At 52.5% G+C, this 26,962-nt stretch overlaps 1 protein-coding gene across 1 annotated transcript; it reads right to left on the reverse strand.

Annotated features, from left to right (window-relative positions):
• Positions 1 to 17,750: 17,750 nt before the first annotated feature.
• NEUROD2 (neuronal differentiation 2) lies at positions 17,751 to 21,030 on the reverse strand. Its single transcript, XM_016164599.2, has 2 exons — positions 20,731 to 21,030; positions 17,751 to 19,596 (listed from the first exon to the last, which is right to left on the reverse strand). The coding sequence occupies exon 2, from the start codon at positions 19,589 to 19,591 to the stop codon at positions 18,449 to 18,451; it is 1,143 nt and encodes a 380-aa protein (XP_016020085.1). The 5' UTR covers positions 19,592 to 19,596; positions 20,731 to 21,030; the 3' UTR covers positions 17,751 to 18,448.
• Positions 21,031 to 26,962: the final 5,932 nt, after the last annotated feature.

Consider the following 26,962-nt stretch of genomic DNA (forward strand, 5'->3'; position numbering starts at 1 on the left):
ACGGAGAGTAGGAACTAACCAGGCCCTGTGTCCCAGCCCCTCCTCTGCAGAGAGGGAGAGGAATAGCAGTGTCTGAGGAGGACAAAGGAGGGAGGAGACCTGCCAGAGCCACAGCCTGAAAACAGTCCCAGCGCTGCTGCTTTGAAGGGAGAAGGGTCTCTGAACTTTAGTAAAATTCCTTGGTATCATAGTTGAACATATATAAAGGAACCTCTATCCCTGCCTGGGCTAAATATTGCAGGAGTAGGGAACTTCTGGGTCAGCCCAGGGTCACCCTAATGAAGAGAACTTGGGGAGGGTACTGGAGAGAATACTTAAGAGAAAATGACTTTGAGGGAATGAACTGGGGCTTTGGAAGCAAAGGAGCTCAAATTAGAATCTGAGCCCTCCTGCTGCAAAGGCAGGAGTACCTGGAGCAGGTTTATCTCTTTATTTGACATATTTTCATTGATATCCTACTATGTGCCAGGCACTAGGATATTTCAGTTGGGGAGACAGACATAATACATCAGTAAATTAAATTTATGGTAGAAAGTAGTAAGTGCTATGGGGAGAAAGTTCATGAAAAGGTGATCTAGATTGGGAGTTGAGGTTGCCATTTTTAGTAGGGTTAGGGTATACCTCATTTGGAAGGGCAGAATTTGAGCTAGGACCTGCAGGGGTGAAGAAGTTGACAGTGTGGATATTAGGGAGCAGCCAGCAAATAGGCTGTAAGGCAGGCCTGGCCTGATGGGCCATGGGGGCCAGTGGACTGGAGGGATGGAAGGAGAGCTTAGCAGGTGAGGTCTGAGTGAAAATGGAGGGAGGTGCAGACTGTATGGGGCCCCCGTAGGCCTTTATACAGACTTTAGTTTTCTCTGGGAGTAAAATGGGGAGCCCTGGCCAAATATCCAGCATAGAGAAAACCTGATCAGACAAATGTTTCAAAGGTTCACTCTAGCTCTTATCAGGAGACTAGGGTAGGACTGAGAGAAAAGAATAGGGGAGAGTCAAGGGAAGAAGCAGGATCAGATAGTCACTGAATCTAGCTAAGTCTCAATTTTCTCACCTGTCAAGTGGGAATAAAGATGTGTCCCAGGAGGTATTCAGGAAAAAGATTTGTGGGTATATCCCAAGCCTTTAGCAGATGAGATTCAATGAAGTCCTATAGAATGAAAAAATGAATGACTCATTCCATGCCCTCCTTACATACAGAACTACTACCTTAAGCCCTGAAATAGCTTCTTCATCTATGAAATAAGGATGATCATACCTACTCCCCAAGATAATTATAAAGGTTAAATAAAATGTGTCTAAACCTGCACTGCCCAATTGGAAACTACTAGCCACATGTGGCTATTTAAATCTAAATTAGTTGAAATTAAATAAAATTTAAAATTCATTTCCTCAGTCACATCGAGCCACACTTGAAGTTCTTAATAACCTCATATTGGCTAGTGACTACCATATTGAACCAAACGGAAAAAGAATGTTTCCATCATTGCAGAAAGTTCTGACAGTGCTAGTAGAAAGCACTCAACTTAAGGCCTAGCCCAAGTTGTAGGCACAATGAGTGAACACCATCATTCTTGGAGGACTCAGGCAGTGAGACTGATTATTCTTCCAAGAGCTTGCCTAAGACTATCCACCTGATATTCTCTGGTGTTGAGTCTGAAAACTGAGAGTGGGGAAGAGCCAGGCTCGTCAGGGCAGAAGGAAAGAAGGAGGGACAAGTCTATAGGTTAGGGAGTTGGTGTTAAGAATTGCCCAGGGGTAGAGGTGAGTGGAACATGTGTCTAGGGCAGGAGAGAAAAGAAGACCAAGAGGGAAAAGAGAAGAGAGAGAGAAATTCAGGCACCCAAGAGTCGGACCACATGATGAGTCTTCATTGCCTGCCCCTAGAGAATGGGTGCCACTTGATCTCAGTACCTTTATTATTGAGTCCATTCATTTATTTATTCATGCAACATTTGTTTATTGAGCACCTACTATGTACCCAGTTCTAACCTAAGTGCTGGGAGTGCTACTATAAATAAAGCCCCACCCACAGGGAGCTTATATATGAACGTGGGTGGAGAAAGTAGACAATGAACCTAATAAATGTGTAATACATATAGACAGCATGTTAGATGGTGATACATACTAATGAGAAAAATAAAGCAAAGAAAGAGAAGAAAGGAGGTGTGGTTTTGGATGGACAAGCCAGGAGATGCTTCTTAGATAATATAATGTTTTATTTTGGTTGCCTGGGGACTAGATGGAGCTTGGGGAAAATGGAGAGTGACTGCTAATGAGTATAGATTTCTTTCTGGGGTGGCGATAATATTCAAAACTGATTGTGGAATGGCCACACAGCTTTATGAGTATACTAAAAAAACAACTTTGTATTGTACACTTTCAATGAGTAAATTATATCTTAATGAAGCTGTTATTTTTTTAAAAATCACTCTGGCTGCTGCACCAAAAATAGACTGAGGGTGAACAAGGGCAGAATCTGTGGTCATCCAAGAGAGACAGGATGGCAGCTTGGACCAGGATGGTAGCAGTGGGGTGATGAGAAGTGCTCAGATTCTCTGGATTTATTTTGAAGGCAGAGCAGACAGATTTGCTTTTTGGTCAAGGATAACTCCAGAGTTTTGGGTTTAGGAAACCAGCAGAGTTGAGGAACTTGAGTCCTGGCAGGGGAGAAGGGCTTGCCTAAGGGCATCAGTCACCAAAGGCAGCACTGGGACTCTAAAAGGAGGCAATATTATTAGTTAGGTTCTAACACGTTGGCTTTTTTTTATTTGAACTCTAACTCTATTATATTGCAGAACCTCTCGAGAATTAGTTTCCTCATCCTGTCTTCAGGGAGCGGCAAAGACTGATTGGGACAGACCTAACTCATTTAAGGTGCTGGGAGAGCATTTGTTCTTTCTCATTCCCTTTCCCTCCTGACCTTCCACCTGAAATGGCTCTGATCCAAGAGCCCAGAAGACAATGAGGAGGGGGAATATTGCAGACTCTAAGCCAGAAGGAGTGCTGGCCTGGGGTCTGGGCATTGCTCCCAGCTGTCTGAGTCCTGCAGTGGGGAGAAAAGAGCAGGAACATGCTCAGCCCCTGAGCCTGAACTGTGGGCAACCTGGGTCCTGTGCCTCCATCTTCTCTGGGGGCAGGGGGACAGGTGCCTACACATTTGGGGTTGGCAGACGTTGATCTCTGAGCCAGTTTTCCCCAAACCAGTGGGAGATTTTAGGAAGCCTTTAATTACCGCCTCAGAGTGGATGCTAGGTTAATGTGATGATTCGGAAGGTATGTTTTTCAATTACATTTAACGGAAAGATTTATAGTCAAGTAAAATATAATTAGGAGGCTGCCGGCAGACAGGCCTCCTGAGAGGAAGAAAAAGAGATGAGACATACCCCTCATGGGGCAGGTCGGAGCCCAGGCTACAGGACCTGCTTACCCTTCTCCCCATGATCCTGTTCCTTTAAAGATGTCAAAGCACTCATCAATTCAGCCATTCAAACACATTGACTAATTACCTATTCCATGCTGGGCCCAGAGTTTACTATGGGAACAGAACAAACACTGTGGTTCCTGCCCTCAGAGAACTTACAGAACGGCGGGAGAAACAGAAGCTGAACTAGAGAATAACAGGGGGCCTGCTTTGGATAAAGGCGTCAGAAGTTGCTCAAGGGAGTGAAGGAACAAACTGAGACGTGAAGGATGAAAAGGAGCCATTCAAGAAAAGAGTGCAAGGGAGGTGAGGGGACTGGTTGGGACAAGAACATAGGCCAGTCCATAGGGTGGGAAGGTGATCTTAGGGTGTGCACAGTGGAAGGAAAGGCCACTGGGGAGGGAGGCAGGGGCCACATCCAACTAGTAAGGAGTTTGGATGTTGTTCCATGTGCTATGGAAGCCACTGCAAAATTTTAAGCCGAGGAGTGAAAGACCCAGGTCATATTTTTATTTGTTTTTATTTTTTACTTTTATTTTTTTCAAACCAGCTTATATTTTTTAAAAGATTACCCTAGATGCTGTGGGGGAATGGATTTGAGGGGAGCAAGGTGGCAGGCTAGGGCGGAGACCCAGATAAGGATTCATATGTCTGTGCTTAGTGGGGAAACACTGAGGAAAGGGAGAAGATATTGGACTTGGGGTATATACCAGAGCGAGAATCAGTGGTTCTCGGTAAGAGAGTCAATATGAAGAGTGAGCGATGGGAGTACTCACAGATAAAGCCCAGGCGTCTGACTTGAGCAGCTAACTGGATGCTGCCATTCATGAAAACGGGACGGGAGAGCCGAGAGGAGAAACAGGTGGGGGATACACGTCAACGAAGAGTTCTGACTTGGAATAGAAACCCTCTAGGGCAGGGGTCCCCAGCCCTAGACTCGTACTGGTCCATGACCTGTTAGGAACCAGGATGCACAGCGGGATGTGAGTGGCCAGCCAGCAAGCAAAGCTTCTTCTGAATTTGCAGCCGCTCCCCAGCACTAGCGTCACTGCCTCAGCCCCACCTCAGATCATCGGGCTTTCGATTCTTATAGGATCATCGGTCCCTGGTGCCAAAAGGTTGGAGACCACTGCTCTAGGGGCTTCTCTGGTCCTACAGGATGGAGAACTGGATACGCCACCATAAGAGGGTGCCCTCTTACCACCCCACTTCGTTGCTTCCCAACTTATTCTTCAGCTTTTTCACATGTCTAACTTCCATTCTCCTTGGAGTGCAGGCCCCTTGAATTTGGAGAGTGAATCCTGTCATTCTCAGTTCCCTTTAACCACCTAAATTCCTGAAATTCTATTACTATATTAATTGAGCACCCACTAAGTCAGATACTGTGCTGGAACCTTTGGCTACATTATTTCAGCTAACCACTCTTCTCATTGAAGTAATAACGATACTAATAGTGATCACTTAATGACAACTTTCTTATGCTAAGCCCTTTACGGAAATTGTCATATTTAAATCTTACTGAGAAGTAACCTGCCGAAGGTCACACAGCCAATTAGTATTGAGATTGGAATGAGACATCTAGGATTTCTCCAGTACGCCAGACTCTCTGAGAAGACTGGGAGGTCTACATGGGTATTGGAAGGAAGGAGCCATTTGGATGCCTTTCCCCTCCCCCCTCACTCAATCTTTCCGAGATGAAGAACAGAGGCAGCATTATCCTTCTAGACTTCACTGAGTGCAGAGGGCAGGAACTCCTGATGACAACCCCAGGGCCTGCACTGTGCTGGGGAAACATGCCCACTTGTTGGAGAAGGAACAGTTGTCAGAGGAGCTACCAGACCCTCAGAGTAGTTGCCTGATATCACAGGAGGGAAGTGCGCACCCATGAAATGAGGGATTCTGTTCTGTGACACAAAGGGTTGATTCCTGCATCCCCATCCTCTGAGAACAGCTTCGGCGTTTGTGTATATATGCGTCCATTTGTGCAGGGACTGCTGTGCAAAGGGCCAGATGATTTATACACATGTGCAATCCAGAACAGGCCTGCCTCCCGTGCATTCTCTTCAGGATATGTGTGTGTGAAGTGATGGTTATTTAGTTGTCTGGACTCTCACAAAGGCAAATAACTTGTACATTTCTTAATGCATGTACCTGTGAGTGCAGTTCACGCAGAATGGAAAGGGCCTGGCCCCAGAGTTGAGTTCTGAGCTCAGCTCCCCACTTCTCCTAGCCTGTCTCTAGCTCTCTGCACTCTCCAACACCCCCCATGCCGGGCAGAATGCCCTCAGCCTGTGCCGGTTGGCACACATGCCACATGGTGCCTGGCGCGTCTGGGCAAGGATGACGCCCCCAGGCCCGGCTGGAATACGAAGCCACCCGCTGCCTCCCCCACCTCCAGAACGGAGCGTCCCCATCCCGTCCCCTTTCTTAGCCAGGGACACAGGGAGCAGGCGGGGACACAGCACAAACAGATACAAACACACAGATGTATCTGGAGACGCCCACAGGCTATGCCCCAGAGAGACACAGACACAGGCATTCACACAGGCTTGGGTACACACACACACACACACACACACACACACACACACAAACTCACGCACGCACGCACACACATGCACATCCAAAGAAACCCCTGGGCAGTCACCACTTGCACAGATCCCGGCAGAAACAGACCCATCAGGTTCCCACCCAGCTGTTTAGGCAAACCCACCCAGTGCCTCTGTCCGTGGTGCTGAAACCAGACAGTGTTTCTTACGGAAGTCGTGAACTTGACTAAGTGGGGGACAAAAAGGAATGTATATATACACACGCATATATGTATATATGTGTATGTATATGTGTGTGTGTGTGTGTGGTGCATGGAGAGAGATTGAGAGAGAGAGTGAGAGAGAGAGAGAGAGAGAGAGAGAGAGAGAGAGAGAGAGAGAGAGAGATGAAAGAGATGAAAGGATGTCAGGGGAACCAAAGAATGCTTGAACACTGGGACTAGAAGAGGGAGGTGAGGCTGGAAGGTAATCTCAGCTGCCCCATACCTGCTGAAGTGCAGGCTTAGGCTCAAGTATTTATCCATCTTTGTCCTTCAGGGCAAAAAATGAGAAGAGTTTGGTAATGTTGCCATGGCAAGTAAGAAACCCTGAATGTGTGGTTTCTGTTGGTCTCTAGTTGTCCCTTGCAGGGTGCCTCCTTGGCCTAAATGACCTTAAAATAGTAGGAATAGAAGACAGACACCAGGAAAGCTCTATAATGACCCTGCAAATAGCTCTCTCCACCTGATTTCTTATCCCAATTTGTGTTGGAAAAGTGGACAACGGTGTTGATCTGGATTTGTTCTGAGGATTGCAGGGATTTAGTTACTGCTTAATGCTTATCACAAGATTGGATTATGGGTTCTATCTCCCTCTCTTGAGAAAAAACTTTCCTCAAGTGGGATTGCCTCGTAGGAGATGGCTCTCCCACCATCAGCCCCTTAGTTGTTAAAATTATATAACATGAGTAATGCCCACTTTCCTAATGGAGGGAGTGGGGGTTCAAAGACCAAAGGGCTTATCGTGTAACAGCAAGAGGGGATGAAGGGAAAGATGAGGGAGAGAAAAAAGGGAAAAGGGGAGGAGAAAGAATTGTGAAGATGAATGAAAGGATAAAAGAAGAAGGAGAAGGAAATAATTTGGAGAAAGGGGAAGGAGGAGAGTGGAGAGACAGGTGACAGAGGCAAGAGAGGGCATGAGTAACACAGACAGACTCCAGTGTCCTGGGAAAGGGCAGCAAAAGTATGCCGGGGGGAGCAAATTGCTTCCTTGAGCTTCCCAGGAACCTAGATTAGACTGGAAGTCCAGCCTGGTTCTGCAGCTGTTCACAGCAACATCCTCTACCCAGAACTTCAGGCAGAAAAACCCAATGGGCCAGGCCTATGGATGTGAAGAGCAGCTGCCCTAGGAAAGAAAGTAGGGTCAGATGTAGTCAAGTCTGCATGTATGGTTCCCTTATGGGTGGGATGGGGAGAGTGGGTGCTTTCTTGGGAGATGTCTCCACCTATGTGCTTGCAGGCAATGACAGCCGCATGTGTGGGTATTCAATGGAGAGTGGATACTGGATTGACTGATAGTAAGGAGCAGGCAGAGAAAGAAGAGAGGCCGAAAGTGAGGAGTAAGTGGGAAAGAACACTGGATCTTTAAAAAATGTTTAACCTCCTAATTATTCTCTTGGTGTTCCTACCAAGAGCAAAAACAAGCATAGGATATGTGCCCCAGTGTCCTTGTCTGTAGTTTAGGTATAATGAGACTCTCAACCTCATAGGGTGGTCAAGATAATTATCGGCTCATGTAATATGTTTAAGTCAATTACTGATATATAATAAGTTCCAAATAGATGTTAACTTGTATGTTGTCGTACTTGGTCTTGCACTAGGATCAATTGGGAAATCTTTCTTCATGTATAACTATACCTTCTTTTCTGGGATACAGAGGGGGAACCCCATGGTAAAGAAAGTGAATAGGGTCTAAGGAACAGGGTACCCATCAGGGGCTATCAAGAATGTTTTCCTGGATACCTGAAAAAGCTGGACCCTGGACCCTGGACCCTGGACCTACATCAGTGCCTCCCTGTCCAGACCGGAGCCTCAGTACTGCGCTCCAGTCAGCGCTGGTGCCCGGGCCCCATTCCAGCCTTTTTGGGTGTGGATGTGTGGGTCACTTCTTCTAGGCTGCTTTTCTAACCCCAGTCCCTTCCTCCTTTTATACCTACCCTTCTGTTCCTTCCTTGTCCTCTTCCTTCTTCTCATGAATCTAGTTGAGAGGAAAGGAATTCCCTCACTACTTAGAGGGGTGGGATTGACCCACCCTGCACAGGCATAACGGATTGTTCCAGTCTAGAGGTCAAGGAAGCATGTGGGGGCTGGCACAGGAGGGGTGAGGGGTGGCAGGGCAGCCCCCATGTCCTCCCATTCCCCCCAGCTCCTGTCTAATCACTGTCACCATTCAATCATAGCAGATGGGCTGCAGCTGTGAGCGCCAGCCCGGCACACAGGCTGGTCCGTGCCACTTGGGAGAGAAGGAAGAGAAAGGGAGGGAGGGAGGGAGAGAAGGAGGAGGGATGAAAGGAGGAGGGAGAGAGGAAAGGGAAGAAGAGGAGGAGGAAAAGGAAGAGAGTGGAGGAAGAGAGAGACAGCTTAAAGGGAAAGGAGGCTTGGTACCTTTTATGCTTCTCTCTTCCCAACAGGAGAGCAGAGGCCAGGGCTGGGCTCACAAGCTGGGCAGTGCCAGGCGAGATGGGCATATGCCCTTGATTACTACCAGGACCGCAGGCCAAGCCTCCACAGCCGCCACGGCCTCATAAATCAGTTTTTAAGTAGCAACCACATGGACATTTCCCAGCTGAGAGATCTGGCCTCTGTCGGCCCAGCTAGGGCAGCCCGGGTGGTGGGGCAGGTGCCAGGCCAGGGCATGGAAAAGAGAGAGGTGGTCATCAAGGCTTGGTGGGAAGTGGGGCTGGGGCTTGTTCAGGTCAAACCTTGGGGCAAGGGCTCCTGCCAGTAGGAAGTAGGTAAGAAGATGACAGTGGATGGCAGTAAGTCCAGAGCTCCCTGTTGGGACTCTTAGACCTTGTCCTGGATTCCCCTGGGAAAGGGGATGCTTCCAGATGAGGAAGGATGGTGTTACTACTGGAACTCCCTCCCTCCATATCCCCCTCCCATTAAGAACAGAGTCTGCCTGAGTGTGAGGGCATCATGTGGGCCTGTGTACTTGGGTGTCAGGATGTGCTCACAGCTCCTGGCGGGTAGAAGGGTAACTCCCAATACATTGCCCAGGCCCAGGACAGACCAAGCATCCACTAAATTGCTTGAATTAGTAAGTGATTGAGTGTGAAGGGAGACAGTTACCTGTGTTCACAGAAATGGGAAAATATGAGTGTATGATTTCTGGGTCTGCATGTAAGTGTATATGGGGGGGGGGCGCGTTCTGTACTTGCTCTGGGGAGATCCAGTCTGACAGGCACCCCTCCATACCCTCCTTTTTTATGGTCTCTGCCATACACAGCCCTCCTGCGTGTCCTGATTCTCCCCTTCTGAGGACTCACCAGTAGGACAGCAGCTCCTGAATTCCACCCCGCAAGCCCAACCTCGTGCTTGGCGCCCCCTCCTCCATGCTCCGCAGGCCAGCGTTGCTGGCTGGGGGTAAGGGAATGGGGAGGGGAGGCGTGCAGGAGTCCCGCCCCTGGAATCGCCGGCAGAGCGGGCAGGGCGGGGGGCGCCTAGCCTGCTTGCGCCCAGTGTCTCCTCCCCGGGTGAACAGATGTCTCGGAATTTTAGATGTGCTCTCCGCCCCTCCTCGCAATACCCCCCACCCCCAGCTGGCACTGAGTGTGGGGTGGCGCCCTTCCCCACCCCCATCTCGGAGAGCGGAACCCGCTCGCTAATGGATTAAGGAGCGTGCCTGGGCCAAGAGGTGGGGGAGGCCCGCAGGGTCGCGGCAGGGGGCTGGGCCGAATCCTGGAGGCTCTCGATGCGGAGAGAACCGGGTCAGCGCTGCCCGGCCTCTTGCCTTCTTCTCCCATCCCTTCCCTTCTTCCGCATCTCCTAAGCCCTGTCTCTCTTTCGTCTCTGTGCAGTCCGTGATCTCCGGTCTCTGTCTCTCTTGGGCTCTGCCCCACCCCACAGACGTCCCGCTGACAGCGTTTATGCAAACCCTCAACACACACTTTGCCACAGAAACTCCTTCTGGCAACTTCGGTGGAATTCTTCCCTCCAGAGACCCCTTTCCCTGCATTCCGTGAGCCACCCCACCCCCAACTGGCCGCCTGCCGGCCCCTCTGTAGAAACCCGGAGTTAATCCGGAAACCAAAGGGGGAGGGCAAGAGGGGAGCGGGAATCGAGATTAGGGAGGGCGAGGATTCCGGGTCGGCCGGCCTGAGAGATACCCAAATTTTCTAATCACGGCTAATTAATGAACAATCCAATTCCGCAGGTCCCCAACTCAGGGAAGGGGGCTGAGGGCAGGAGTGGGACTTGGCAGGACTTGGCAGCAGGGGTGGTGCCAGGCGCCCTCCCCCACCCCACCCCCACCCGCCAGCATTCCGAGGTAACAGGCATTTGTTACCCAGTGCGTGCCAGGAGCGATTGGCAGGTTCGAGTAGGCACAGTCATTCTGCACACAGATGTCCCTGCGTTCACTCTTCTGATATGAATTCTGTCAGCTCCGAATCTGAGGGAGATGAGCAGACAGCCACACAGACAGAGTTACAGACAGACACAGACACGGATAGAGCAGTTGTCTGGAGGATACAAAACTCCACAGATATTTTTCTTCCCTGTAAAAAAAAAAAATTAATTAAGAAAAATCGAATGAAAGAAAAATAAGGAAGGATGCCACTAATTTGGGGGAGACATGTCTGAACCTCCGGGAGTGGCCCTCACACCTTCCAGCCTCCTCTTGTTGCCTGCCCAGACTTTCACAGTCTCCCCCAAGGCCCCACAACATCATCCCTGGACTTCGAATTTGAGTAGTTGCAACCAGAACCGTCAAAGTAGGGAGGTCTGCTCCCTCGCACAGGACCGGGAATCCCTGAATCCCTGCAAGTTCTAGGACACCAAGGTGCAGCTTCCAGCGTTCTAGAATCTCGAAATTCGAAATTCCAGGACTCCCACTCCTGGGCAAACTGTTCCCAGTGTCCAATCTTTGTATCATCCTCTCCATTAGAAGGGAAACTGGGTGCCGGCCCAGTGCTCCAGAATAGAGAACCCCACATTCCTGGTCCTCATCGGCTGCCCCCAGTCTTGGCAATCAGCCAAAAATGCAGTCCGCCCTTTGAATTAGGAATGAGAAAAGGTCAAGTTGCCAGAGTGCTGACCCTTTCCGCGATCCCTCCCAGCTGCAATTCCCATCCTGATCCTCCTCCACACCTGACCTGGCTGTCCGGCCTCTGCCTGCCCCAGGGGCTGTGGGAGCAAGCTTGTTGGTCACTGGGCATCTGTAAACAGGCTGGGCATGAAGAGCCGCTGGGGTTTGGTTCTCCCGGGGCAGCTCTGCTGATGGAAGAAGACGAGGCCGGCCATTGGGGCAAAAAAAAAAAAAAAAAAAACTCACTAATGTCGGAGAAGACCGGCACAGAGGGGTTTGGGTTGTGGGCTGTTGGGTTGAGTTTTTTCATCTTTCTTTCTTTCTTTTAAAGAAAAAGCCCCCATCCTGTGTCATCATTTTTATGGGATCTGCAATTCTGGCAAAAATCTGTCTTTAATTTAGCTGTCCATATAAAAATCCTCACTGTATAATAATGAACAGATGCCATGGAATTTAAGCTGGAGCCTCGGCTCCTCCCCGCCTTCCCCCCGCGCCTGGCACCGGGCACCGGGCGCCGGCTGAGTGGCACAGACTGGCACCAACACGGACGCGGGTGAAGGGTGGGCAGGGGGCGACCTGGGCTCCGTGCCAGGGCGTTGGGATGGAGAAGGGGTGTCCAGGCCCCGGGCTTGGGCAGGCGGGAGGTGTTTCGTGGCGGCACCAAGAGAGAAGTGTCTGAGAGATTCTCTGTCCTTTTTTTTTTTTTTTTTTTTAAACAAAATGATCAGTAGATAAGGATTTTGATTTGGTTTTGCTTAGGGGCTTTGTGATTCTTCTCGGATTTTTTTTTTTTTAAATAAAGAACTGCTCTCTCCCCAATATAAACCCAAATGTTTTTGATGTTTTGCTTGCGTCGTTTTTAACCCACCCCTTGCGCGACACCCTGGTCTCGGCTTCGGAGCCCAGTCAAACGAGAGTTCGCTGCAAGCGGGATCCGTTCCACATCCGGCCGGCCAGCAGCCTCCGCGGATCCCGGCCGCCGGCGCCTCCAGGGGCTCCCGGGCAGCTCCCACCGGGCAGGAGTACCCTGTTGCCCTCCAGGAGTGAGGCCCCATATCGCATCTAATTAGGGAGCGGGAGAGATGAAGGCAAGAGAGAAAACCCCAGTTGTCCCACACGGATTTTCTCGCTTTTCCCATGGAGAAAGAAAAAACTATTTGAGTCCGGTGCCCCCTGCTGCCTCTGCCTGCGGTCAAGAAAGCAGGCAACGGCTTGGGATTCAGGGGCCGGTACTGAGCCCCCCACCCCCATCCCTGGCCTTTAATGCGACTCTAGCGAGAACAGATGTCCCAAGCCGGGCTGACTGCCCAGACCCCGCCCAGCTGTGCCCTTGGCGAAGACTTGGCTGAGGGTAGGAACCGGCGTGAGGGTCTCCAAAGGGCCTTGGGGGCTCCCTCGGCCCTGGAGGGACCTGACCTCTCAGCCTTGGCCTCCTGGCCAGTGAAGCCTCGGGTGGCAGGCGGAAGCGTTCTGGAAAGACCCGTTCCTAATTCAATTAATTCCTAAAAGAGGAATGAGACGCAGACAGAGGTGGAGTGAGGCCGGCGGAGAGATAGGTTCGAATAACCGAAGACCAGGCACTCACTCCAGATTTGGAACCTGCAGCTCCAATCGGCCCAGGGAGATTGCGTTGCGCTCAGGCGCTGAAGCAGGCAGGCGAGTTGGCAGCGCCAGAGCCACACCCAGGCGCACATCTGGGCAGCTTCTCCACCCAACGCAGTGCCCCAGCTCCCTTGGCACAGCCAGCATCTAGGGGGTCTCTCACCTTCTCCCCTAGGACCCAGCTTTCCCTCCTTGCACTGGGGAGCTGAGGCCCCTAACCCTTGGCAGCCCCACTCCCAAACCCATTGAGCTTAGCCTTGGTCCCTGCCTTCTTGTACTGGCGCTCCCCCCTCCCGGTAGGGCAGGATGCTCCTATCCCAGTGCTTTAGGATGGAGAAAGTTTCAGAGAGCAGAACAGCCCTCCCCGAGGTGTCTGTGCCTTTTCTTACCATTTCTCACCGAGGAAAACTGTCCAGAATTTTTTAATCTGCTTCAGAATTTGGAAGAGGAGCAGGGTTTCAAGGCTTCTCACAGTCCAGGTTGCCACTTCCCCTCCAGGCTTGTGGCCAGTGGCTGGGTGCCCTAGCCCTAAAGAAAGAAATGTGACAGTGTCCTGGGTTGTGAACTGAGGAGCCTATTATGACAGCTGAGGCTTTTCTGCCCCCTCCCATATCTTAAACAAAAAAATAAGCTTTCTCCTTTAAGTGCATAAGAGCGGGTCAGGTATGGAGTGTTGGGTTGACCCCTGTTGTCTCATGGGGGGCCTGGGAGTGGAGGTTGAGACCAAGGCTGTTCAGGCCTGGTCTGCACTGTCTCTTTCTTCACACTTGCCTTGAGAACTAAACTATAGAATCTAGAACTATCCTTCAGTTTAAATGTCCCCTCAAATCAACAGATTCCTCCTAGGTGCAGGCAACTTCAGGTAACAGATTCCAGAGAAGAGGAGGAAACAAGGGTCACTAAAGAGGGAAAGAAATCTCTGACCTCTGTGGGAGATCCTTGTACCCATAGGCCTGTGGACTTTCCCATAAAAGAGGAAAAGAGAGAAATAAACACAACACAGCAGAGTCAAAGGAGTGTCAGGGCTTCCCTGCTGCTGGCTCTAATAGGGCTCAGTTTCTCTGGATCATAGTCAGTGGTTTATTAGACTATCCCTCTGGGTGATGAAATCAGAGCTGGGGGGTCATTGGAGGTTCACGTGGGGTCAAGAGCTTACAGTTTAGGTCATGGCTGGAATGAGATTAAATGGAGAGGGGAGAAGAAACCACAGCTTTTCCTCCCTTTCCCCTGATGGACAAATGGCCTGGAATCAGGGACATCTCTGCTTTTCTTGTCATTTCCAAACACTGGACTTAGGATGAGGGTGGGAAAATCAAGGGAAAGATGCTCTCCTGATTGATCTTAGCTCCAGCGACCAGGTTTGGCAGCCTGGGGGTTGGAGCTGAGATGGCTGCTGAGTGCTTGGAGATCCCCTCTTCTCAGGCTGGGACAAGGAGGACTTCTTCTTTGCAACTTCTCTCCTTGCCCCTTCCCTCTCACTGCTCTGGCTCCTTTTTGCCTTCTCTCCCACCTCCCCCACTCCTCCACACCTCCTTCTGTTCTTATGCGTGTGCACAAGTGGGAGAGCAAGCAAGAGAAAAAGACCTGCGGGGTGGGGGTGTGTGTTGGGGCCTCATGTCCACACGCATATTCTTCTCCTGCTCATCTAGCCAACTAGCCAGGGAAGTTGAGTGTTGGGAGGAGGGCGATTAGAGGATAGAGAGCAGTCAGAGTACAGAGAGTGTGGGGGAAGGGTCACGAATTGGGGAAAATGTAGCTTCTGTGTATGGATTCACAAAAAGCCGATGCACTTGGGATTCCTACCCCAAGAGGGGCCCAGGCTCCCCTGCCCTCCTGAGGCAATCACAGACATAGTGGCCCAAGAGTCATTGACATTTTTTTAAAAGGGCCAGAATTCGGCTTTAAAAACAGAATTAGGCCTATAGAGTAGCCTGAAGAGCAAAGCTTAGGAGTCTGTGGTCTGGCCAGAGAAACCACATAGAGGGGTCTTTTGCTTCCAACCCCAAGCCACATGAATGCCACCAAGCCTTTGACTTCAAAGCAGATTCTGGGAAACTAGATAAGTGGAAGAGAAGCCCAATGAACCTTGTTCCCAGGACAGGATAAGATTCAGGCTTCAGGATGAGTGACGAGTTGCTTTTCCCTCCAATTGTTCCTGCCAGGTCTTGTCCCATTCCAGGAGCAGACCAGACTCCTTCGGGCTTGGGTCTGGAATGTGCTCCTTGCTCCATACTCCACACGAGAGAAAGAAGGTGGGTCAACTCTTTTCTCCCAAGAATAAGAGTAAATTAAGAAGTGAATAACACCCCCTTAGACCACCAACAAGGGTGAATTCTGGGGATGAAGGGCTCAGGTCTTAATCTCACTCTAGAGAGGCAATCTTATGAGAATTCCTGAGAAAATCGTGAAGTTTTGAAAGAATTCTCCAGGAAATGCAGGAAAATTCCTCCCAGAATTCCTGCAGGGATTTGGGAGGGCCTCACACTGTGCTGAGCTTCCAGGGGCCAGACTCGCACGGCCTCCCTCTGCTGCGGGAAGGCGCAAAGCTGCACGAGAGTCAGCACCCGGGATCGGACAGCTCCCTGTTCCGCCCCTGCTCCGCCAGCAACCACCGTCCTGAGGCGGAGGAGAGAGGCATTGTCTCTCCGGAGACTGAGAGGGTTTGGGGTGGTCGTTTAGGGGATCCGCCGAGATGGAGGTCAGACAGTATAATCCGATCCGCCCATTTGCATTTGGGGTTTCCTTCCTCAACTGTGTTTTTCCCACTTTTGTCAGGGTGCTCTCCTTTTGGGATCTTGAATCCAACCTTTAAAAGCACTCCTGACCTCAAGCCCCAAACAACATCATAACCTCAATTTCAGCCCTCGACAGAACAACAGCGTTTTCAAAAAAAAAAAAAAATTTTTTTCAGTAAGCAGCATTAGAAACAGCACAGTGTCAGCACCCCTAAATGTGTTCAGGCTTTGGAATGGGGGTCTTTAGGACTTAGCTCCCTCTCCAAATATTCCAGGGGTCCAGTGGGCACTGGTGTTTGTTTGAGATCCTTTCAAGGAAGTCAGTTGAGAGATGCCTCTGCCCCTGAGGCTCTGAGAAAGAGAATGGTGAGTCTATCTTGTCTGAGATGGGGAAGTGACTTGGGCAGGACAGGCTCCTCCTAAGTGTCAATTCTCCACTTCCTTAGGCTGAGGGCTTCCCTCTGTGCCAAACTTCACCGGGCAGGAAGGAAGCTATATTGATGTGGATAGGAGGTTTCTCACTGCTCTGCCAAGAGAAGCTCGTGGCTAGGTCAAACTCCACTCTACCTGGTGGAAGCCTATGTCAGGCACCCTCACAGAGCTCTGGGGTATTCCTCCAGCCTCATCAACAACCTTACAAATGTCAACATTCCTGAGGCTAAAAATGGCTCATTCCCCTGAGTCCACTGAAGTACAAATTTAACACTGAAAAGACTTTCTCTATTAATATTTCATCCTCATGACCTTATAATTTTTTAAATTTAAAAATATCCCTGTCTGGCTCAAATGATTGTCTCTTTATCGCTGCATACTTTTTTTTTTTTTTTTTTTTTTTTGCAACAGTGGGCAGAGGGTTGTAAAATGACCAGCTGCTCCCAACTTGGTCATTTTTCATTGATGAAAAGATATTTTGTTTTCAATGGAGATGCGTGTGTATGTTTGGAAATTAAGGAATGTAAGGAGATTAGTGCAATGTTTTGTGCTAGGGGTGCGTGTAAAGTCTGGGAGAGGCAGTGAGCGTATCTGTTTCAGTGTGCACTGGGTTGGTGTTGAGGGGGTTTGCAGGGTGAGACTCCCACCCAGGAATGTCCAAGGTCCCTCTACCTGACCTCTGCACAGTCACTTGACTCTGTCTCCATCACCCAGAGCCCCAGCTCGATCCCCCGAATAAAACGAGGCCACCGTGAGAAACCAGGTCCAGCTTTGCATCTCATTTACATAAATATTTATTAATCGTCATTAAACTGAACAGAAACACGCAATGCACTTCGGGTGTCCGACGGGAGTTTTATCTTCGCTATAAGAGGAAGGTAAAATTGCGTGAGTGTGTGGGTGAGTGTGTGGGTATGCTGCCTGTGGGTTTGCATTTTTGCATCGTGTGTTTGGATGCCTGATCTCCTGCCTCTGGTGGGGAAAGGTTCCTCTTTTGCCCTCTTCCTGCCCACTAACCAGCCTGAGCCAAGAGGACAACTCGGACAAAAACCCCTTCTCCAGCCACCGGAAATCGCTGGACGTCTGGCGCCCACTGGGCACAGTCGGGCAGTGGTGGGGCTGCCCCCGGATCTCGGGTCTCCATCCTCACCATGGGAAGGGGTAGAGGTGCCTGCGGGGAGGGGGGCCAGCGAGCTCTCCTCCCTCTGCTCCCGGTCGCCCGCGCCGGGCCTGCGTGTGCGTGCGGTGCGGTGTGCGTGTGTGTCTCTCATGCAAACCCTCCCTCCCCAAACCGACCCCCCCAAAACAGTTTGCCATTCCATACAAATTTGGAAATAGGTTTTTTAAAAACAGCATGACGCACAACGGGGATGGGGCGGGGGAGGGCAGTGGCACTGGGGCCCCAAATCTCCGAGTCACTGATTGTAAGAACCTGGGGAGGAGGAGGGGGCGGCGCTGGCCCCTACTTCACCAAAGTGCACAAATCCGCGCTTGGGCGGCGCGGCCCGCGGGCCGGGAGGGGCATCCCGGGGCCGGGCCGGGCCGCTAGGCTCAGTCAGAACCTCCTTGCATAGATATTTGTGTCTTTTTATTATTGGTAGTAGTATAATTTTTTTTTTTTTGCCTTTTATTGCTTCTAAAAGTTCTTACTGCGTTTTATCTCCGATCCGGACTCTGCGTTTGGCCTCCGTCGCCTATTTGCTTTTTTAAATTTTTTTTTAATTTTTCTGTATGTTTGTTTTAAAAAAGGAAAAGGGAAAAAACTGGGTTCTAGTTACAAATTGTCTTGGCTTCTCTCTCCTCTCAATCCACATTCCCTCCCGCCAAAATTAAAATCACAAAACGCTGAGACTAGGTGTTGAGGATGAGGGCATTTCAGGTCCAGGCTTGGGTACCCTGACTTCTGCCCTCTTCAGGAAAGAGGGAATGCCCGGCTCCTTTCTACCTTGGCAGCTCGGTGTCTGTTTTAAAAGTAGTGGTAGTCGTAGTAGTCGTAGTAATAATAATAATAATAATAATAATAATAATAATAATAATAGGGAAACAGTATCCCACAGCTCAGCTGCCCCCTTACCAATGCCTTTGGGCTTGCAGGGGGAAGGGAGGAGGAAACCTAAGTAAAAGGATTGAGAATTGGGGTGGAGGTCTCCGGGGAGACCGAAGAGGGGTCTCTGAAGAAGTGCTCTCTAGGAAAGAGGAAGAGGAAACCCCTTGGGGAGAGAGAAGGCGAGTCCCCTGGGAGAATCGAGGCCCCTGGGACGGGCCACCCACAGGTAAGAGGACCACGCTGCCCAGGAGAGCAGCGGGACCCGCTGCCCGCACCCCGCGCCCGGCGCCAGGGTAGGTGAGGGTGCCCCTGCGCTCGGGGGCTGGGGACAGGGGTGCGGGCAAAGGCAAAAGAAAATGAAAGGGGCGGGCGTGAGGTCTCAGTTATGGAAAAACGCGTTGAGCTCCTCGTACATGGGGCCCCGGTCGTGGTGAAGGTGCATATCGTAAGACAAGAGATTCTCGGAGTGGACGCCCCCGCGCACCGCGGACGAGCCGAAGACCAGCCCGTGGCCCGTGGGCCGCGAGCCGGGCAGCGCTGAGTAGTGCATAGAGTAATGATAGCTCTTCTCGTGGTCGGGCGACGAGTCCTGCTTGAGTGAGAAGTTGCCATTGAGACACAGCGGTGGGCTGAGCGGGCCTTCGTACTCCGAGCTGTTGTAGTCCGGGCTCGCGCCGCCGCCGCCCGCCGCCGCGTACAGCGTCTCGTAGGCGGCGCAGTAGCCGTGGGTCCGCAGGGCGTGTGCCGCGCCGCCGCCCAGGCCGCCCGCCGCCTGGCACTGTGCGCCCGCCAGGCGCGAGCACGGGTATGGATAGGGGTGCATGGCGAACGGGCCTCCGGAGCCATGGAAGCGGCCGGTCCCGTCAGCGCCCTGCTCCGTGAGGAAGTTGCGCGAGTTGAGCTGCAGGCAGCCGGCCACCAGGTTGGTGGTGGGCTGCGACAGGCCCTTGCACAGCGTCTGCACGTAGGACACCAGGTCGGGCCGTTTGCCCGAGCGTAGGATCTCCGAGAGAGCCCAGATGTAGTTCTTGGCTAGTCGCAGCGTCTCGATCTTGGACAGCTTCTGCGTCTTGGAGTAGCAGGGCACCACCTTCCGCAGGTTGTCCAGCGCCGCGTTCAGATCGTGCATGCGGTTACGCTCGCGCGCGTTCGCCTTCTGCCGCCGCAGCTTGGAGCGCTCCAGGCGTGCCTTGGTCATCTTGCGCTTTTTGGGCCCCCGCTTCTTGGGCCGCTCGCCCTCTGCCTCGTCCAGCCCTTCCTCCTCCTCCTCTTCCTCCTCCTCCTCGCCCCCCAGCTCGCCTTCCTCCTTGACCTCGGCCAGCGTGGCCTCCGGCACCTCGTCCGCGCGAAGAGGAACTGGCTTCGCGGCCCGGGCGGGTCCCGGAGCCCCGGGTCCCGGCGGAGGGGGCGGCGGCGCGTCGCTCTTGTCGCTCCTCGGCTCGTCGTCGTCGCCGTCGCCCCAGCTGGCGAACTTGGGCACGTCCGAGAGGAGACCGGGCTCGCTGAACAGGCGGGTCAGCATGGTGCCTGAGGGCGCCCCGCGGGCGGGAAGGGGAGACATAGTATAGAGTGAGGGGCGCACTGGGGTCATGCCAACTGTCCCCAACCCACCTCCGCCCGCAAGTCCCCTGCGGGTTCTTGCCTAGGGGACCCTGGATGCCCACCTCCTCCGCCTGCCCCGCCCAGACCCGACCCAGCCCTAGCCCGACCGCTCGCCCGCCCGCCCGCCCGGGATCTCGGCCCAGGCCCTCTCCCCGGCGCTGGGCCCCGGCTCCGCCCCGCGTCTGAGCGTGGGGCCGCTCCTAGAGCTTGGGTCTTCTTGGGGTCAGGACAGGGACAGAGCAGGGGCTTCAGGGAACAGATATCTTCGCCGGGGGAGCCGGTGCGCTTGCCCTGAAAGCCTCTTCCGTCCGCGCGGTGGAGGAAAACTGGGCGGCCGGAGGTGGGGACAGCTTCCCCACTCGGCGGCTCTGGCGGCCCCGGCCCCTCGGCCCGGCTCCCCACCCTCCCGAGGTTCTCACCCCCACGCTCCCTAATCCAATTTGCAACTTGGCCGCGCGCCGCCCTCAGCTCGGTCCCCACCCCCGCAGTCCCAGTTCCAGAGGCAGGAGGATCGTCTCCTCTAGCCGTGCGTCCCCAGCTCCCGGAGCCGGCTCCGGGCGGCGAGGACCGAGGAAGCTGGCGTGGAGAGGAGACTGAGAGAAGCGAGCTCCGTCCGTCTCCCCTGCGGTCAGGGACCCTCTTCCCCCCTTCAAACTGTCTCCCTCCCACACGGCTCTTCGGATCTCGTTGTATTTAGGGATTGATGGGGGGGAAATCCAAATTTGTTTGTTTGCTTCTCTCTCTTTTTTTTTTTTTTCGCGGTGGGAAAAGGTTGCAGGTTCCTCTGGGACAACCATAGGGAGGTCCCACCTTAGCCTCTTCACGGCCTCCCCATGATCATGCTCCCCCCCCCCAGCCCATCGCAAGCAGAGACGCCTCCCTCTGTAGCCCCCTGAGCTGCAGCCCCTATGGGAGAGGGAACTGGGGTCGCCTCCGATGCCCGCCCCATGAGGGTCATCTCCTAGGAAGGGGGCATTTGGGGACCCTCCTGTCGGCCGAAGCAGCATCCCCCCGGCCCCAACCAGCAGGTCAGATCTAGATCCCTTTCGGACAACTTACCTCCGAGAGGAGTCAAGGGGAGAGGGGAGGGGAGGGGGGAGGGGGGCAAGAGAGAGGGGGAGAAGAGGAATCTTCTCGCTTATTTCATTGTTCCCCCATCTTCAGGGAGCGGGGGCAGCGGCTCCTCAAGGCGGCGGGCGCCGGCGTCTTCAGAGCGCCATGCGAACCGCGGAGCGAGTGTGGCATCTCTACCAGGCGGGGTACCAGCCTCTATGCCAGGCCATATGGGCTTGGCACGTCACGGGCAGCAGCTATCACATGAGAGACGGTGATTGGCATGCGTCTGCATTGGGGGAGAGCCGGCTCCCCCGGGACCCGCCGCCATCTGTCACTCTCTACTCCAAAAAAAAAAAAAAAAATTAAATAAATAAAGAAAATAAATAAATATCTCTGCCGCCCTCCCCTCCCCTCCCAAAGCAGGGAAAGCAGGGATTGAGAGGGAGGTGGGAGGAGTTGCCCCCCTTAGATATAGAGCCCCCCACATGGGAACAATAGGTGGCAAGGCTGGAAATGGGGGGGGTTGTGGTGGCCTGAAATTCCATGCTCCCTCCAGGGTCCTGCTCAGTCCATTTTTTCCTTTGCAGGCCCCCAAAGGTGGGTCAGGGACCAGACCCTCAGGTCTGGAAAAGGGACCTCTGTTCTTGCCCTCACCCCCCAGGAGGATCCCCATAGCCTCAAAGGGACAGCTGAGGCCCCTCCCAGGATGGCCGTGGGGGGTGTCCCTGGTCCAAGCCCCATAGGTAGATGTTGGCACCATGCCATCCCTCATCCCTGTCTGCCCCTCCCCCACCCACCCTCACGCACACACAACATATGTGGCTGAACGAAATTCAAACCAAGGGAAAGACAGAGAAAAGGAAAGACTTGCCTGGATGTCTGTGCCTTTGCATGGGCGTGTGTGTCTGTGGGGACATGTGTGTATATCTGTGGAGTCACCTGATGGGAGAGGTTTCCTTGTGTGATTAGGGGCATGTGTATGTTGGAGTGGGGGTAAAGAGGGACCCCCGGGATGAGCCTCTGCACCCGCCATCTAGGAATGGGGGAGAAGGTGTCAGTATGGATTCCTAACCCAGAAACCTCTCACTCCTCACCTGCCAACATCCCCTCACCCTGACAGACAAGTGACCATCCCACCAACCTCTTTCTCTCCTGGCCTTCTGACTGGATAATTTTAAGGGGGAGGGGGCTGGGAATTGCCTAAAGTTCCTATGAGACTCAAGCATTCTCCTCCCCTTGCAAAAAAAAAATATATATATATTGAAAATACTGAAGCCAACTCCAGTAGTCCTGAGAGTGACCAAGGAGAGGTGGGTCAGACATGTGTCTTGGTAAAGAGAGTAGGAAATTGTTGTTTTATCTTACAGCTCACCTTTCAACCCTCTTACAGGACCAGACACAGATGCAAAATGCATAGGTTGAGGGAGGTAGCTTTATACATATGCGCGTGCGTACACACACACACACACACACACACACACCTGTTTCTCACCCTGTGGTGCAGAAAATAGATACACACCTCTATTCAGACAGATACATGTATATGAGCAGGTAATCACAGCCAGGTGTAGTGAGACCCTGGCCCGCCCTTTGATTTTGTGTGTTTCAAACCCACATTTCCTGTTCTTCCCCACCCTCCAGCTTACATACGCACGACTTCAGTTAAGTGCACACACTACGATGTCCACCAGGCGCCAAGCACTGTGGTGGTGCGAAGATGGGGACTTCGCCCTCAATCTGGACAGACATGGTTTTCTCTCTCCAGGAGCCTCCAGAGGGGCTCTTGGGCTGGTAAGACACTGATCTGATGCTTGGCAGAATAAATTTTGTTCTAAATAGAGGCACAAACAATGGCTAAAGAAGCCTTGGAGAAAGGGGCTGGTGGTTTCTGAGGCTCTCGAGGCACTTGGCGGGAACCGAAAGGAACCTTGGAAAGAACAATCTCAACTCTCTTTCCACAGAGGCCCATAGAGGGGCACTGACTTTCCCAGGAACGCACAAGTGGAGAACGGAACCCAAGGACTTGACTACCAGTCCAGCGCTCCTTCTGCAGCCCCACAGTCTGCCTCAGTGGTCTCTAAGCATGAGTCGCGGATGGTGATCCATTCATGGACCCTGGGTCTGGGAAGGTAGAATCCTGCCTACGGCAGGTGGCCTGGGGAATTCTAGCCATGGCAGAGAGAGGCCAAAGGATAAGCCTAAGGTAGGGTAAAGACTCTGCTATGTTGGCCAGGCCCTTGCCCAAGTTTAGGCATAGCCTCAAGGACCTTACTGTCCCTTTACAGAGGGTGGAGTCTTCAATCCTGATAAATGGCCAGTTGAGCTCCCCAGTCATATGGCATTTTGGTTACTTGCACATGCTTTGGTCTCTGATTCCTGGCCAACTGTGCTTACTAGCTTTAAAGACTGATGAATGCCTTGAGCAAGTTACATAATGTCTTCCAGTCTTGATTTCCCCATCTTTAAAATGGGGATAATTATGTTAGTCCCTCATAGAGTTGTTGTTACTACTAAATGGGATAATACTTGTAATGAGTTTATCACAGGGCCAGCAATACCATGAGCCTTCATTAAATGTCAGCTCTCATTTTTATTAAAGCACCTTGTAAACTGTAACATGCTTTACAATATTAATTTCATGTCCATACCCCCCCCACACACACACACAAACACATACACATTCAGAATGCTCAGAACTGAGTTTTTGTTGACTTAATGGATGAGTAAGTGAATGAATGTTTCTGTGGAGTACAAAGGTACCCCCTGCCCTCTCCTTTGGACACTGAGGGCCAGGTTAAGCCTCTGAGGGCCCTGCCAGCTCCAGGCAGGAGGCAGGAGGTAGAATCTTACTAGGGATAGGGGAGCCCTTGGGAAGTCCTTCAACCCCTCCCATTTCCTATTGGGAATGACTTCCGTTCTATGGGTCTGAGAAGCCCTCTATTAGTCCCCCAGAGAAGGAGGCCTGAGGGGGAGGGTGTACACAGGAGTGTGGAGAACTTTATTCCTCTCAGTCTGTTTCCTGCCCCTGTCTTTTCTTCCTTCAGAAAAATGGAACAAGTTTTTCTCACTCGACACATTTCAACTTTTTTTTTAGAAGATACAATTAAAAAAAAAAAAAAAACCACAGGGGAAAATTGGAACAGAGGGAGGTGTGGGATGGGCCCGTCTCAGACATCGGCTTGAAAGAGGTACAATGCACACATGTCCACAGACACACGAACAAGCAAGAACATACAGGGACATACATGCTCCTCTGTGTACACTCAGAGATGCAGAGATACAGTGACAGAGAGACAGAAAGAGCCAGAAATGGAAGGAAGGAGAGGGAAGGAGAAGGACACCCAGAGATGCCATCTGTTCCTCCCCCTGGCATTGGGGGAAGGGAGTCAGTGAGGGGCCTGGTCCCCTCTGGATCTCTGGGAGGGAAAGGCAAATGGTGGGCACCTTAGCCAGGCCTGGAAGACTCCCATTTCTGTGCCCACCCCCGTGGAGGGAGCTGGAAGCTGGAGGTCTGAAGTTCCCATGGAGATACAGTCCCATCCCAAGGGAGGCCACAGTCTGGGCACCTAAAATGGCTGCCTCAGAGGGGTGGCAGCCATTTTGTGCAGGCTTAGGTCCTTGAGGGGGCCGGGGTGAGGGAGCTCAGACCCTGGAGCAGGGAGAGAGGAAGGCATAGGTCATTCCTGAGCAGTATAGGGGAATCTCGCTGGTGGACAGGATGACTGTTCTGTAAAATTGCTCTCATCACACCCCTGCTCCACCAAAATAAATACGTACACACTCCATTCTGATGCCCAGAAGGACACCTAGCCAGACGCCACCACCACCGTGCCCCAAATAAGATTGGTGGGGGAAGTGCGCTGGAGAAGGAGACGATTTCCCACCAGAGTGCCAAGCTGTGGGGAGCAGGTGGATTAGAAGCCAGGTGTCCATTCCCTGGCCATAGCCATAAATCCATCTCCTGGGGCCTCCCGGGGCTGAGGTGGGTAGGCAAGCGAAGAAAGAGGGCGGGAATATGAGGAGGGGCATCCTAGTCTCACCCCCACCTCTGATTTGAGGGGAAGAGCAGGAATTTGGAGATCCTCTGAGGGCCTGTACTCCTGGCATGAGCTGAGCTGTGCGGGGAGAAGGAAGGGGAGGGGGCAGGCTGGCACTGCCCAGACGGCGCCTGTTCCATCAGTTGGGGATGCTCGAAGCTTCCTCCTGAAGCGTAAGAGCACCTGCTACCCCCTTCCCCAGCCCCCTGCCCCACCTCAAGTCCAAACGGACCTTGGGGGAGGGGAACCTGCCGCTTCTCCCTGGCTCTGGGGTGGGCACCTGCCCCGCTGCCCCCTCCCCCCGCCCGCCGCAGTGTTCTAGGGAGCGGCGGGCACGCCAGATGGCGTGGCTGAGAATGCGGCGACGTTGCCGGGAGGTGAGGGCTGGCACGGGTGATATGCGGCTGCGTGCCTTGTGGTGCCACAGGGGAGGGGGAAGGGAAGGACCAGTGAGGTGTAGCCACCCCCTCCTAGCTGACCTCTTGTCCTGACCTCCAGCATACTATCAAGATTCTCCTGGACTTCCTTTGCCTGTGCCCTGGGCTCCTACTCTGGGTCTGGGAGCGGCTGGAAGATGGGTGGGCGCAAGCCCGTCAGCCAGGCTTGATGCTGAGAGTCCTCAGTTGGACCCCTGCTGCACCTTCCACCCTCTCCGGAAACGAAGGGCATGGAGGAGTAAAGCTAGCCCCCTGGGGATTGTTCCCTTGTTCCGAAGTAGAGTTACCTTTGCCCCATTACCTTTGACTTCTGGCTTCTGAGCCCCACTTTTCTGATAAGGGCTCTTTCATGGATGGGTGCTGGTTCCTGAGACTCCCTTTTGTCAAATGGTTTCTGGATGGACACCTCCTCCTGGGAGCCTTCCCTGACCTTCCCAGGCAGTGCAACTTTGGTGCTTACCACCCTGGAAGGAGGATCCATTACCCATCTATCTCCCTAACTTGACCTTGGAGGCTACTTGTTTTGTATCTCAATAGTCCAGTGCTTCACACAGGCTATACTGAGTTGGTGCTCCGTAAATACTTGTTGCACTAATGCCCAGCTTGTTTAGACTGTTTGGGGTACTGGAGCCTTTCTCTGGAGAATCTCCTAAAACAGTAAGGCTAAGGATCCTGAGTCAAGCAAGCCCAGACCCCCCCAGACCCCTCCTGTCTTTTGCACAAATTTCAGTCTGGACAGGTGGACTTGGATAGGGAACAGATTTCCCCCAAAGTAGCTTTTAGAGAGAAGGTTTGGGGCATGGAGGCTGAACCTGGGAGTGCTCGACCTTCCAATCCCTGGGCACCAAGCTCTGGTTCTGAGGCCACATGAGGTCCCACAGTGCCTCCCCCACCAGAGTGGTTCCTGCTCAGTTGAAGACCCTCTTGCTTGGGCCTCCTGCCTCTCAGCAGCCTCAGAGCCCCTCTCCTTCCTACCCCACCCCACTCCTACCCTGAATGGGCTAAATGAACTCCTCAAGGGGAGAGGAAATAAGGTTGAGAGACACCTGGTTGAGTCCTACTCCCATTGCCTTTTGTTCTTTGCTGATGCTACTCCCTAAAGTAACCCCACCCCTACCCCAGTATCTCAGGACCACTCTGTCTTGTGGGTCTGGACCACTCTCCTCCTCTGGGAAGGCGCATTCTTTTGATCCTGCATAGGATCAAGGCTGCCCATCCTATCTGAAAGACAAAACTGAATGTGATATTCTCTTACTCAGGCACCTTCAATGGCTCCCCATCACCCATAGGATCAGACCATGCTGCTTAGGGACATCCTTGATCTGGCTGCTGCCCAGCTCTCCCTCGATACTCTGCCCCTCAGCAACTCTAAATTGCTTCCACTTTCACAAGGCTCATGCCCATGAGCCTTTGCTCAGATTGTCCCCTCTGCCTGAGCTGCATCCTTTTCTCACCTTTTAAGCTTAAGCATCACCTCCTCCAGGAAGTCTCTCTGGGTTAGATAGCCCTGCTTTGCACACCTCTGCAGAGACACAGGTCATGACATTCGACTCGTGGGTCTTTTCCATCATATAGCACATTCCTGGAAAGCAGAATCTGGGCCCAGAGCCTGGCACACAAAATATCCTCAACAAGTGGTTGTAGCACCAAAGGCCTGTCCTGCCACTGCTGGAAGAGTTGCCAGTTTTACCCCAGAAATCGAAGGCTGCAGCCAGGGCAGGACCCAAAGAAAGCCCCTCCTCTGCTATCAGCCTCCCCTAC

This window comes from Rousettus aegyptiacus, unplaced genomic scaffold (genome assembly GCF_014176215.1).
Source record: "Rousettus aegyptiacus isolate mRouAeg1 unplaced genomic scaffold, mRouAeg1.p scaffold_m13_p_6, whole genome shotgun sequence".
NCBI lineage: Eukaryota > Metazoa > Chordata > Mammalia > Chiroptera > Pteropodidae > Rousettus > Rousettus aegyptiacus.